Below are 15,060 nucleotides of genomic sequence, written 5' to 3'. Positions count from 1 at the left end.
TACTTCTAAAAAAACACACACAAAAATCTCGGAAACCTTCAATTTGTTGTTTTCCTCTCAACGTGATTGGATTCTGCAGTCGCCACTGATTGGGACAGCCTATCAGCAATCACCTTCAGCTTTCCGCCAAAGTCAACTCCATGGTCAGATTTAGATAAGAGACCAAACCATGCACGAAACAATGGATGGAGATGTAGCTGGTCCATCCCGGGCCCACCTCGCCAAACTATTTTCAAGTTTCTGAATTTTCTGAAATTTTCTTTACATTAACATTTTTCATAACTCCATGTAGGATGTTTCTGTACTTAAATGGAAGCACTGTGGCAGTAGTAATGCGATATTTAGAAAATGTAGTCTTGTACTCTTGATACTCAAGTACTTTTAAAAACAAGTACTTCAGTACTTTTACTTAAGTAGACATCTGACTGTAGTACTTGTACTTGAGTAAAATTTAGCAAAGGGTATCTGTACTTTTACTCAAGTAATAAAGCTGTGTTCTCTGTTCGCCTCTACCCAATAGACTAGAGCAACTTTAGGATGTGGTGGAACGGGAGATTCGCATCATGGATGTGCAGCTGACAAAAAGTCACTATGGACAAATCTCTAAGAAATGTTTCAGCACCTTGTCGAATGCCATGAAGAATAAAGGCCGTTCTGGAGGCAAAAGGGGTCCAACCAGGTATTATACATTAAACATATACTAATTGATACAATGAATATAAAGATTAGATGATGGTAGAATTAATATATTATGTTTTGGGCATTATTAATTAATAATATTATACTTACAGCCCTTTTCCCTGTAAGTCTCTATATTAAGGTCACCTCAGGCCTTTTCAGTTGCAGGATGTCTTCTAAGAAAAAGTTGCTAAACAAAAGTTAATACTAACTCGTATCAACAATAATTCATTTGACTGATCCTTTCAAAGCTTTGTGAGGGCAGGTTTGGAAATGAATTGGAAAACACAAACACATTTATTGTACACTTTTCATCTTTCTTTTTTCTTGAATGACTCAGTAATCAAAACATTTCTGAATTCTTGTTTCACCCGAGACAGAATATCAATCATATTTCATCCACCTTACGATGTCACAGTGAAGGAACAATAGAAAACATCAATCAAAAGAAGCTTCCACACAAAGGTGATTACTACACGCTCGTCTTTCCAGGCTTACAAAATGTGCAGCCTCTCATAATTCAGCATCTCTCATAAACACATGGAAGATTACATGTTTATGAGACATGGATCATTTTCAAAGATTACAGTTACCAGCTGACAACGGTGCGATTATCCTTCATTGCGAATGCTTACAACCTTGAAAAGCGTCTGTGATTGGGTTTGGCTATAAATTACGTAGGATGCCTCACATCCTCATGAATAAACACCAGACAGGAATCCTTACGGCTCGAAGAAAGAAAAAAAAAAACACGGATGAAAATGAAAGCATAGAAAAATTCTTTCATTTCACGTGATCTGGAGGCATTCAGGCTGTCCTTGCTTTCTGATAGACTCCATCATAATGGATTTTGTCCATTTCTAAACAAAAGAAATAACAGCTTTGCATGTACCTCGATTCAGGGAAGTGGGGTTTCCTCTGGTATCGGAGGTCTCTCTTCCATTACATTTTCAATAGCCCGACTGCCAAAGTCAAAGCTGCTCAGGTGAGCTTATGATGGAGCTCCAGCTGGGAGCATTTGTTTTGTGTGTGTGGAAGAGAAGCAATGGAAGCGTGTCTGATGTATTCCTGCTGTCTTTCTTCCACTGCATTATAGGGTGACATTGGGGAAAGTGAAGCCAAGGGCAGTATGATGAAGCCCTCTGCCTTTGCTATTACACATGGGACCGCTGGGTCTCGTACTCATTTCCCCCCCCCCCCCCCCCCTCTCTCTCTCTCTCTCTCTCTCTCTATTTTATATATTCTTCCTGTGTGCTTCTGCTAATAGACACTTAGAAACCTTGTCAGGGTGTATTATATACTGTATGTAATATTTGTCATTTGCTATCATCCCAGAGAGCACCCAGAGAGCAATATAGTGTCAGCCCACATCTGGTACATGTGGATTCCAAACGTACCAGATGTGGGCCTGATCTGGGGTGCGTTTCCCGAAAGGATCGTTAGCCAACTATGGTCGCAAGTTCCGTCATTTTCCAATAGAGTTCAATGGAAATTGCGACTAACTTGCGACCATAGTTGGCTAACGATGCTTTCGGGAAACGCACCCCTGGGCCGACACTTTGTTGCTCTCTGGGTGTCTTTAAGAACTGATCATTTTCAAGTTAAGGATTTGGACGCTGACTTGTGCTCTATGTTAAAGCAGGACTATGTAGTTTTTTAACCTTTATATATAAAGTTATAAATAAAAATTATATATATAACCTTTATATATAATGTTTTTCCAAAACCCTTGATATGGTACATCGACTTACAGTAGGTTGAATGACGGCCTGCCGTAGCCCGACGGTGTCTGTATCGCTTTTACTGGCACTCTGTAACTTCGGGGACGGGTTGGAACCCGAGCACAAAAAGAACTACAAAATTTGACTGCTTTACAGCATACGTCACTTCCCCCACTTCCTCAAATTCCGATTCGAGAGCCCAATGACCTTTTTTTTTTTTTTTTTTTTACCTCTGTATGTTGTCATGGCTGAAGCAGCAAGTAAAACCAAATGTGAAGTTTGCCAGAAACAGAGCGCATGCGATCAGTTTACTGTTGGTTATGTGTTGTGTCCGCATCATGTAGACTGCATTGCTTTCTTTTGAGGGCGCTTAACACACTCAAGCATCCCCACAAAGCCGGGGCGGGCAGCTCGCGCCAGCTCGAGATGTGAAAATATACTGATTACTGAGTTTGGTATGGGCTACATTCTTGCAAGTAAATATTACATGATTAGACGGACAAATAATCGGTCAGGATAACTATCCTATGTCTGCAGGGCAGCTGATAGTCATGTTTGTTATTTATTTTTCTGGTGAAAGAGTCTTGCCTCAGGCTATAATGCAAATCGATTTTTCAAATTTGCAGATTCATCTATGGTAGCTTGATATTATTTGACGACATGGCTATTATCTACCAACAAACTTTGAATTGAATTAGCATATCCATTATGAAAAACAGTAGCCAATAGGCTAACGTTAATAAAGACGCTGGCTTGTAAACGTGAGCTACACAATCTTTTGACGTTTGAAAAAAAATAAAGCCCATGACACTATATTCATAAGACATGCTGAAATATAGGCCAATGTACCTGGGATGAAGACTTTTCATACGCAACACAGGAGTCTGCCCGAGATGTGAGAACACCGTGTATTCCCTGGTGTAACCATGACAGATAGTAGAAGACAATACTGTTTCCCAACTGTAGGGAGACCCCAAGAGCAAAATTTCAAAAATATCATAATGCTGCTTTAAAGCATTAATTAGGCAGCGTTTACAAGGCGGAGCTCTGAAACAATTCAGCCACAAACATTTTAAAAATCATTTGCGATTTATAAATTTCACACCTGGAAGAGAGACGTACGCACATTTTTTTTTTTTTTTTTTTTCATTATGGCACATATGACCTATTTGCCATTGCCAGAACTGAGCCATATGTGCCATAGTTGGCTCAGATGAGGCCCGGATTTGTATCCTATCCTTTGTGTTTCGTTAATTTGCAGACATTACACACTAAAGAAAGTTAAAACATGTAAAAAAAAAAAAAAAAGCATAATAGGTCCTTTTTAAAATGAATGCTAAACACCAAGGACTAGCAGAATCTAAGGTTTGCCCAAATTTGAGAGCAAAAATTTGTTGCATAAGATGGCAAGATTTACTTTTGGAAGAAATGAATATTCAGTTCTCATCCAGTTTGATTATAAATAAGATTCCGTTGAATAATTAAATAGAGCAAACCCTTGCATAAAAAAAAAAAAAAACAAAAAAAACAGGAAGCACGAGGGAGGACAAGCACGGCTATCTGAAACTCTTTAAAGTAGTTGGTCAAGGATACTGAAAATGCATTAGTGAACCCAAGGTAGATAAAAGCAGAAACTCAAATCAGGATAGATATAATGGCAAGGATGATTTATGAGACATAATTACTTCATAGAGAGAGAAGCTGTGATGGGGCAAAGCACTGAAAAGAAGTTGAATGAAATCTGTGTGGTTGGGTTTGTATTTTCGTTCACAGACCACTAGAAATATATTTCATAAAATGTCCTCGTCTATACATTCATCTTCTTTCTAAAAATAAACAAAACATTTTAAAGGGCAAATATCAACTCATAACACCATTTACTTTTTATTGTTTTATTTTTCAAATCATGTGCAAGGTGAATTTCACAGTAGAGATCAATGAATGTTTACTAAACTCACACCATACATACAAGCAAACCAAAGACATAAAAAATAAAATGCAAAGCAGAAATGCAAAACGAAAAAACACTGTTTTAACTTCTGTGGATAAATTAACCGCAAGCTGAGGGAAAAATGAAAGAAGTGGCTGTAGAGCATTGACACCTGCAGCAGCCAACAACACAAAATAATAAATTATAATTCTTTCAAAGCTTTTATTTAACATCTGACAGACTGGTGTTTTGGAAAGTAGCACTGCCATAACTTATTTTCTGTAATGCTTTGCTTTCTATAAGACTGGTGCAATCACAAAGAAAAAACAAAATTCTTGTCTAAATGTCCTGTGTTTTGTGATTCACAATTTAACTGAGCAAAATCATAAACTAACAAACCTAAAAGACTAAATATTAAATTAGAAAAAAAGAATTAAAACACACCCATCAGAAAAGAGGAAAAACAGAAACACCAAAAAAAAAAAAAATCTACCTTTCAAGTTAGAAATAAAGGACAAAAAAATCCTGTTTTAAAAAAAAAAAACTGTGCAAGTACAGCAAACATATGGTACAGTATATTACACATACAACAAACCATTTAAATACAGTACTGTGTATCAACAATAATCCTGAGAAGTGTCCATTTCTGGTTCCCGTGCTACTGAGCGTATGTGAACCGTGCGGCCAACTGCACCAAAGCCAATGTCATTTCTCATCCCTCTCCCTTCACCAAAACCCCAGATGAGGCTCGGCCTCGCAGGCGCCGAAGAGCCCGACATGAGAGCGCATCAGCTGTCCTATTTAAAGACGCCGCTTACCACGTCCGAAAACAGAGCTCTATATTCCGGGACGCTTTCGAGGGAGGAAATAATGTAGTGCAAAATCAGGAACCTGCATGACCAAATAAACATGAGGCCGGAAAAAAAACAAACAAATGTCCAGAGACAATAACTTAGAAGACTGACAACTTTTGGAAGCGTCAAGCAACGATAAATGGCTGTAAAATCACTGTATATTCTGTACAAGATTGTCAAAAAAGCAGCACCAAAAACGATTATTCTTCTCCATAGTTGCGACTGGAAGATAAGGGGATGGAAAGTAATAAAACAAAGTGTTCATTTACAGGGCATGTGGGAGCACATGAATGCTAATATATATCTCTCTCTCTATATATATATATTTATATATATATAGGAGGACTGGATCCATTTGCAAAACAGACCTTTTCTAAAGTCAAAAGCAAAGTGTACTGTAAGACTCAAACCATCACCTGATGCCTGGGTTTTTCATATGAACAGGCACTGTAACATCCCTGGATAGCGACACATCTCACTGAACGTTAATCAACAAAGGCCATTTTTTTCTGGAATTATTCATCGCTTAAGTTTCTAATGCACTTTATCTGAGAAACAATGACAGAACACCTGTTATTGCTGCCATGGGGTGCAGACTAGGACTCGTTTTGGCATTTTGGAGGCATTTATATTCGAACTGCACCTGTAGGTTTCAGATACAAGGACTCGATAAATGACAGTGGAATGTAAGCATCCACATTTTGGCCACCTCTTCTCCAACCCGCTCGCTGATCTGAGCGGTTCTTGTTTGATTGGCTGTCGACAAATTGCCCACTTTTGATTTCAGCAACACAAAGCTGGTGTCCTTTTATTTCTTCTCCAATATGGAGACTGAGAATAATCTTATAACCTCACTAAAGATCTGGCTGGTGATGTGAAATTGCAAAGATATAGATTTGGACGTGGGAGCTGGGCTCAACGAAACGTCATAAAAGCAGGGTCCAAATGAAAATTAAAACTGCTGTGATGGTATAGAACATGGGTTGACTTAAAGGAAAAATAAAAACTATATTCAACCACATATTGGCAAACAAAATAATATCCATTAATAATCAAACTTCTCTAAGTTCTTAAGCAAACCACAGAAAGTCTCTTTGTAGGTGGCATGGGTCAACTTATACATCTGAAAAACTGAAAGAAAAGACAATTAAAAGAAAAAAAAAAACAAACAGTATTCACACTAACAGTGAGCAAAATCGCTCATCATACCCGTATGAATATTTATAGCTATAAATATTTATTTTTTCACCTATTATTCTGTTTTGTTTTTTTTACTCAGCTGTTAACATACTGCTTGTTCTTAAGGACATCAACTACTCATGTTCGCCAACAATGCATGCCAACAACCCAAGCCAAACGGTAGCGAAAAACTTGAGAAATGACTCAACATCTGTGAAAACAAAAAAGAAACTGATAATTGCACTTATGATTCACTTTTCTAACTGTAAAACAAGCAGTTGTGAGGGTGCTTTGTGCACAATAGTCAAACGTAAAACACTGTAGTTGTTGTTGTTTTTTTTAACTGTTTCGAAAAGCACCCTCAAGTTTATTGATTGAAACCTTTAACGCTTTAAGACTTCCCCTGCAGTTCTGATGTTGGGGACACAGACAGCACCATGTATTGAGCAGTACCACCATCCCCCTCCTCCAAAAACATTGATCAGCTGTCTCAAACAGCCCGTTGTATCGTGATCTCCCCCTTCTCGCCACTCACAGCACTTTTTGAAGACACTGAGGGTATAGTTTGGCTACCACACACTCAAAATGTCGACCGAGGTCCCAGAGGCGGTCCGGCGTCTCGTAAACCTTTGTCCAATGGTCGACTTCATCATCGTACTGGTAGAGAGAGTTCTTGCGGCTGGTACGGAACACGTGTTCTTCTACCATGACTTGCGTAGCTCGGACAAACAGATTCAATCGGCCCTGAAGCAGAAGCACTTTGATGTAGGGGCTGGTCGCCTGGTCGAAGGGGAGGTCTCTTTTTCGGCACCAGGTGTTCTGCTCGATATCGTACACCTCAACGGTGAATGTGCGCTGGTGGTTCCTGCAGATGCCTGCTATGTAGTAGATGCAGTTTTTATGCAGGGCGGCCAAGCCTTGAGTACGGGGAACGTTCATGGACGGCAAATGCCCCCAGTAGTCTTTGCGAGGGTCAAAACAGAAGAAGTACTCTCCTGAGAAAGAGTCGTAATAAAAAAATGAGCAATATCCAAACTGGTTGCCAGTTTCGCTAAATATGTAAATAACGTCCCAAATTGGTACGTTATACTGTAGAGTTGTCAAAAGTACTGACTTCGGTACCAAGTCAGAACTGACATTTTTAAATTGTGACGCTTTGGGCGGAATCGTAAACACCTCTGATTCGCCATTGTGTTAAGGTGCTCATCAGATATGTCTGTGATTGGTTACAATGATCAACTCACTGGAGTGTTTGAGAGCACACGGAAGGTGTTTTAAAAAACGCGAGCGTATGAAAGCACAAGCTTTCTGCCCCCGTCTGTATCCGTGTAAGAAGAGCGTCATTAATGTATATTTACATGTTTTTGAAGCGCTGATCATTGTATCCAATCAAAGACATGTCCGATGAGCGCATGAGTACGAATACAACTCTATTGTATAGTATATAATTACTTAACTAAAAAAAGTACACTACAGTAAGTGCATGTGATATGTCAAAAGGACACTAAAATAGTGCTACTAGAGTAAATTTTTATGTATGCATGTTTCAGTGTGAAATATACTATAAAAAAAATCCTTATTTTAACCACACATGATTCAATCAAATTGCAAAGCATCTTAATATCAAAACTGGATTGCGACTGAAGCATGACGGGCTAATCAACTAAAAAGAGCTCTTTCCAGCAAAATATCAGTTGGCCTGTACATTTTTCTTCCTAAATATTTTTTCCTAAATAATTTCCGATGACACTTTTTTTCCAGGGGCTGAAATGTCGGTGCATCCCTGAAGATTAAGAGCTACTCTAGCTCTTTTATGCTCTCAGTTATTGCTGATTTTGCTGAGAGAGGTTAACCCGTCTTACCTTATCATCTAAGCAGGGCTAGAAGACATGACAGCCCAATGAATTACAAGGATATACGTGTTTGTACACTTTGATGACCCTGATTTCAGGCGACTCTGCAATAACCCCACTCACCTTGCAGCACATAGATGCGGTCCTTATACTCCACTGTGCTGTGGAACTCCATGGCCACCGGCATGGGACTGACCGCCGTCCAGCAGTTGTCTCTGGCATCATAGCACTCCACGGATTTTAAAGCATTTCGTCCGTCCCCTTCGTACACCCGACCACCCAGAGCGTAGAGTTTCCCGCAACAGTGCACCAGCCTGCAGCCGATGCGTGCCCGGAGCATGGGCGACCGTGGGAGCCACCTATTGCCAGCATGTTCGTACTGCCAGAAGTCGCTCTCCGCGCGGTGGTCGATGCACACCTCGCTGTTGCTCGGCCGATAGCCTCCAGCGATGAAGATGTCGTTCTCTGACGAGACCAAAATGCCGACCTCTCTGAGGTCATTGGGCGGCTTGCACAGTTTGTACACCTTCCCGGCAGCAATGTCCAGGCAAGGCACGGTCTGCTTCTTCCCTGAGTGCTTGTGAGCTGCATCAAAGCAGATGACCATCTCGGATGCAGTCATACCCAGCCGCTGCGGGCAGCCGTTGGTGCCGTTGAGCCAACCCTTATCCGAGGAATCCCTGGACAAGGCCAGGGCGAAGGCTGGGGGTATACGGCTCAGAAAGGCCTCGTCCAGCAGGGGCAAGCGGATGCATTTGGCAAAAACCTCGGGTAAATCTACCTCCCGACCTGGACCATCGTACTCCAGCCAGTGCACAATGCTTTCGTACACATGCTCCTCTTTTTCCACGTTCAAATCGTCACTGTTGAGAATGCTGACCAGCTGTTCTTTGGTCAGATGAAGGAACTCCTGCTCTCCCATCACACACAGGAATTTCTTGCGGATGTAATCCTGTGAACGCTCACGCAACTCTTGGTGGCCATATGCATCTGCGAACATGAAGACCCCAATGCAGTTCTGAGGGTCTAAACGGCTGATCATGAACTGGGCACATTGGTCTTGGAGGGCTGGGATCTGGAAGATGCTGGCGGCGGTAAACAGGGCCTGCACGTTAGACTCGCTGAGAGTGACCCGTGAGGTGTAAGCATAGTCCAGAACCAAATGCATGGACTCTGACTCCACGCCAACAATCCGCACCTCCCTCTGACTGCTCTCTGTAAGGCCACTTGTGAACATGGATCTGAAGATAAAACAAAACACTATTACAATGTGAACACAACAAAGCAGGAGTTATGCATCAATGTAAACAGTTGATGAAGAAAATGCAGGTGTAACAGTATATTGGATCTGTGAATTCTGTATTAAAGTGACAGCAGCCTAATCATTTATAAAGTAATTTTAAGCAAAAATATTAAGTTGATTACAGTTTACAATATTAAAGAACAAGACCTACCTGGAAATCTTAAAAACACTGTCTATTTCATTTGTATCTTTGTTTGGTTGTATTTATTTGTGCTATTGTTGCTAATTTGTTTATTTGTTCTCATTTAATTAATAAGTGTTTACTTGTCTTTAATAATGCTTGACATTTATATTAGCTAGGCTAGTTGTTTTTGCTGTGGTATTTTTGTTAAAACTATAGGCAAAAGTCCCTTGTGTAAAGTGTCCTTTAGCCTATTGATTTAAATTCATGGTATTCAGCTGCAAAAAAAAAAAAGTCAAAAAGACTTAAAGGATATTATTCACATTTATTCTATTTTTTTTTTTTTACCTCATTGGAATTTATAAGAATCTGAATCTGGAATCGCTACAACTCGAATGATACCTAACCCTACTACTGAAAGACAAGTGCCCCTATTATGCTATTTTAAAGGTTCCTAATTTTGTTTGTCTCCTACTGTTGTAGGTTTACTAGCAAAAGTCAAAAAACACACAACAAATGCACATCACAACATTTTTTAATGATTCTCAAACAACTTGTCGGATGATTCAGTTTCTCTATACCACTTTTGATGAAATCTGAGAACTGGATCACTCCTCCATACTAGTCCATAAGCTTCTTGAGGGATTGAAACTTGCCAGCTTCGACAAGTTATTAAAGACAACGTTAAAATAGTCCAAGTGACAGTGGCTCAATCTTAAGTTTATCAAACGACAAGAATACTTTTTGTGCGCAAAAACAAACATAATGACATTAGGGGAGAAAATACAATCGCAACTTCCGTTTCATGCCGACTGATAAGTATTGCTATCAGCCAAAATGAATAGGAAAACAATGACTGTCTAATCAGTCAGTTTAAAACTTTCACATCCGTGTATAATGGGGTGTACCAATACACAAAACTGATGTTTCGGTTTTCCTATGCTTTTCACGGTTCGGTTTAGAAAGCTAAAATTGCTTATTTTTTAAAAACAGTGGTTTAATGAAAATAAAAATGTCTTTGTTTTTACATTACAATTAAATATTTAGCAAGGATTAAAAAAATCAGCTAATGCTGTAAACTATATAGGGAGTCACACATTACTATATCATTAAAGGTTAACAACAGAGCCAAGACTTTTAGCCTAAATTCAGATGCTATTTATTTTTTAGATATAATAATCAAAACCCAACACATTGTACGAAAACATGTAAACAGAACATAATGCAGTTACATTAACTTACGTTTTACTCTAATTTGTTATTGAAATATCATAACTGACACAGTTGCTGTCATACATAAACATACATTAAATAACCAAGATTAACAGGTAGTAATATATAATATATAGGCTAATAAATAATTGAATGTCTAAATCTTTATACATCAAATCTGCAATGAATGAAGACTGTATTTTGCAATTTCTCAACAAATATTACAAAAACGGCTGATACTTAAAGTTTAGAGGTGGGGTCTGTGCGGGTGCTACCTGAAGTAAGGGCTGATGGCAGCGAGGACATTTCTGTGACAAGAAAATGTCTTCCCATGGTCCACTTCTACGACAATGTCAGTCAACTGAGCTTCGTCGTACAAGGCTTTAAGCTGCTGGAGGATGTTACAGGCATGTAGGGCATCTACCCCATTGTAACTTGTGCTTGCTGGAGTCCCATTCTGTACTTGTAACAGCTTTCCTATGTCTACAAGACAAAAGCGTCAAACGTTGACATGATGACATTTTATAGTGGCAATAAACAACATGAATTACAAGCAGGACTCTTTTACAGTGACAGTTTTACATTCTAATGTCTTACATTATGTATAAATGTGTGTATATACAGTTTAACCACACAAACATACATATTATATATAATTATAATATTATATATACACATAAACATTATGTAAAAAGACTTGTGTTAGATTTTACAGCCATAATTCGAACCTTTAAACTGACATGTAATTTGGGAAAAGAGCGTTTTTACTCTTAACTAGCCCTTGATGTTAGAACATTATTGGGTTTCAATGGAAATCCTGCTAAACAACAACTTGACAAAACAAAGACTTGAGTGAAGAGCTCATTCAACAGATGTTCTCAACCCACATCCTCTGTGCAAAAAGTCAACGACATCCAAGCTTACTTGTTAATGTTGTTTCAGAGCTATTCATAGTGACAAAAATAACAGACAAAACATGTTTTCCATAAACCAACTAATGTCACAGCCCTTATATGTGTGTGCAACTAGATCCGGAAAAAATAAGCCATATATGTTCTAAACAACTAGTAATGCTTTTGACATGCTCAGAGATTTAATACTCTCCTGCTAATCTGATCAAATACCCTTGTTTGGTTACTACGAGTAAGCGAGTTTCGATGCTTAACTTATTAGCTGTGCTAATCCAGGTGCTGTTTTACCGGTTAGCACAACATCAGGCTAGTCCGGTCTCGAGAGCCATTCAAGACCAGGCTAGAGCCATTTCATAGCACGTAATATATACCGTGACAACGCATTGTTGTCATGAAAGTACCCAGTCAAACGAAGGTTAACGTAGTTGAGTGAATGGTATCGTCAACCAGCGAGTGTTTACAGTCTCTCGCTGAGCTAGTCTCGCTAGCTGCTAAATTACCTATCCGTACTTTTCTGCCTATACAAACATACGGCGAACTCTGGTGGTTATTTAATCAAACCGTCAAACTCCATCACATTCCATCAAAACAAAACAACATCACAGATAAATTACACGTATACAAGTTAGAAAACTTTTGGACATAAGTTTGGATTTTGAAGAGAAGATCTAACCTCCACTGGCAGCCATTCTCCCCAATCTGTCTCACAGCGACTGGGAAGACGTCACTAATGGCATGGAGCCCCGGAAACAGGCAGCAGCCAATCAGCATCGCCCAAGCGTCCTTGACAGCCAATGGGCTTTTTTCGAGGCCGTATGTTTTCGTAAAACAGTTCAATACAATATCAGGGGAGTTTATTCCATTAGGAACGTCTGTGCTTTTGTTTGTGCTGGGTAACTGATATTTATATGCCCCGCATGTTTATGGTGGTTACGATCCTGAATAATAACTTGTGACACGTCTATTTTATCTTATCTTTCTTCCTCACTTTTATTCGTCACAGATTTGTCTTCTGTTCCCGTTTAAATTGTATTGACATGTATGAATGCCATTACAAGCACTACAACTTCCACAAGTTAAAGCTTAAATATGAACAGCACCAACCCAGCACTCCCCCCTCTTTTCTTTTCTTTTCTTTTCTTTTCTTTTCTTTTCTTTTCTTTTCTTTTCTTTTCTTTTTACTTAAGATTTATTTGTATAGGCTAGTGGTATTAACAATAGTAAGTGTTGCAAAGCAGCTTTACATAATTGGAAGCCTAGACCCCTAGTGAGCAAGAACAATGCCACAGTGGCCAGAAAAGAAAAGAAACTCCCTGAGAGTAAAGAAGAGATTTTAGGACTAATCAATGGAGGAACCTTATTTCAGATCAGCCTGAATGAATTACTGAGAATAACAGAAACTGTAATATTTTCTCCAATTACATGGATTTCTGTAGCTGTCATGCCAGAGACGCACTTCGTAGCTTCAGACCGGATACATTTGGATAATGCTACAAATGTATGTGTTTTTAGTGTAACCCAGGGAGTCCCACCCTTTTTGTAAGCCGAACCCCTTTGGCCTAAAATATTTACTACCCCCTGTGATTTTAAGTTAATATTTAGCAGTGTTGGGTAAGTTACTCTAAAAAAGTAATTAATAGTAATAGTAATAGTAATTAAGACATCTATGCATTCATAAAACAGATGGGGAGACTTTTGATTTCATGCCAACCTAAATACTAAATCCATAACTATCTCTCTCCCTCTCTCTAGATACATTGTCAATCAGCTCAAGGAAACATATAATTGTTTCAAGGTTCATCTTCAATTATAGACCTTTGTAGTTTATATGGATGCAGTCTCACACAATGTCTACAGTCATTTATTTCCTAAATTCAGTTCCTGCTTTCCCACATATAAATAATTTGCTCAAAATAATACACATTGTTCATATTTGTTTCACATAAGACAATGGATTTTGAATATATTAGATGAACTTTCTCATCCTTGCCTCTGAGCCCTTATCTCAGGCCAGAGGATAAGAGCATGTTTTGGCACAGCTCAAACCATTTTCTTTTGTTCCTGTCAGTCTAGCACAGACTAGAGATCCATGTTTGGCACTATCACTGCACAAAAAGGTGGTCCACTAAGGTATAAATGCAATCCAGGCAATCGATTTCACTTTTTTCCCCAATTCCTTTCCTCCACAGCAGCAAGAACAGGCCATGAAATTGCATCCAGCCAGTCTGAAATGAAAGGCTTTCTGTTGCCTTGGCTGTATTATATCTTTTTGCTTATGTTTACATTCCTATAACCTGCTACTTTTATATATAGTGCTGGATTTCCTGATATCAGCGCACCGTATCATCATATATCCCTGGGACTGAACACTTTGTACTAACATCAGGGCAAAGCGGATTTAATAATTCAAAATCCGAACAGGTCAAACCTGAAAAGCCGTTTTCCTTGCAAAAATCAGAATATACCCAGGACTGCCGAAAGCAACAATCACACTGTGAGGTTTTATCCTTGTAGTATCCCCCCCTGCCAAATATAGCAATGGTTGATAAGCTGCTGTATTTTATTTATTTTTCTAATCTGGAATTGCTTCAGACATTTATTGGATTTCTGTTTAAGGTGTTGACAATAAAGACATTTGTTTTGTTATAGTTAATAATTTGTTTTAAGATATGCACTTACACTTGTCTGTTCCTGTTGTCTGTCTCTCTTGCTGTTGGGCAGTTATACAACTATGATTTTTTTCTGATTAGTCTGTATTTAGTGCATGAATGGATATACATAGATGCGTACTCATTTGTGGGGGTGGTATGGGTGTGACATAAAATGAAATGAAAATGATTAGGGCTGTCTTTATCAATTCTAATTCATATTTTAGACATATTATTTCACAGTAAGGGTAACTGGGCCTTTCCACAAACATGTATTGATGGCTTAAATTTTAGGATGGGGGATGGCCTAATTTTTAGGATGAAGATGCTCATATTTGGAGGTACTCTACAAATTTAACCCCCCTAGACAAGAGAATGTGTAATGTAAAGAATGGCCAATCTGACGTAGATTATGAGAAACATATTCACCAATTTCTTCTTAAGGTGGACAGAGTACACAACTTCCTTACTTATACTACTGGTCAAATATTATTCCATTACAAGTAAATGTTGTAAAGACATATTATTATTTAAAGGGATAGTTCACTTTGAAATACATTTTTGGTATGTTTTAGCTTACCTCAAGGGCATCCAAGATGTAGGTGTCGCAGTATTTTCAATTTTGATAAATTTAGGTCAAATTGTTCGTG

General features: G+C 38.8%; 1 protein-coding gene across 1 annotated transcript; it reads right to left on the bottom strand.

The window, feature by feature from the left end:
* Positions 1-4,270: 4,270 nt before the first annotated feature.
* On the bottom strand, positions 4,271-12,507 carry kbtbd8 (kelch repeat and BTB (POZ) domain containing 8). The gene is made up of 4 exons (XM_039673951.2): positions 12,436-12,507; positions 11,127-11,334; positions 8,339-9,456; positions 4,271-7,357 (listed from the first exon to the last, which is right to left on the bottom strand). The coding sequence occupies exons 1-4, from the start codon at positions 12,449-12,451 to the stop codon at positions 6,894-6,896; spliced, it is 1,806 nt and encodes a 601-aa protein (XP_039529885.1). The 5' UTR covers positions 12,452-12,507; the 3' UTR covers positions 4,271-6,893.
* Positions 12,508-15,060: the final 2,553 nt, after the last annotated feature.

The sequence above is a fragment of the Pimephales promelas genome, chromosome 21 (assembly GCF_988280905.1).
Source record: "Pimephales promelas chromosome 21, fPimPro1.hap1.1, whole genome shotgun sequence".
Taxonomy (NCBI): domain Eukaryota; kingdom Metazoa; phylum Chordata; class Actinopteri; order Cypriniformes; family Leuciscidae; genus Pimephales; species Pimephales promelas.
Note: the sequence above shows the minus strand (reverse complement) of the source record. Positions and strands in the feature narration are given on the sequence as shown.

Bases quoted from the DNA above. Each gene is read 5' to 3' on its own strand.
- kbtbd8 (XM_039673951.2), bottom strand. The intron at 9,457-11,126 runs GTAGCACCCGCA...TTTTATCTTCAG, and splicing joins GCCATCAGCCCTTACTTCAG to ATCCATGTTCACAAGTGGCC. The intron at 7,358-8,338 runs GTGAGTGGGGTT...ACTCTTTCTCAG, and splicing joins CCGCATCTATGTGCTGCAAG to GAGAGTACTTCTTCTGTTTT.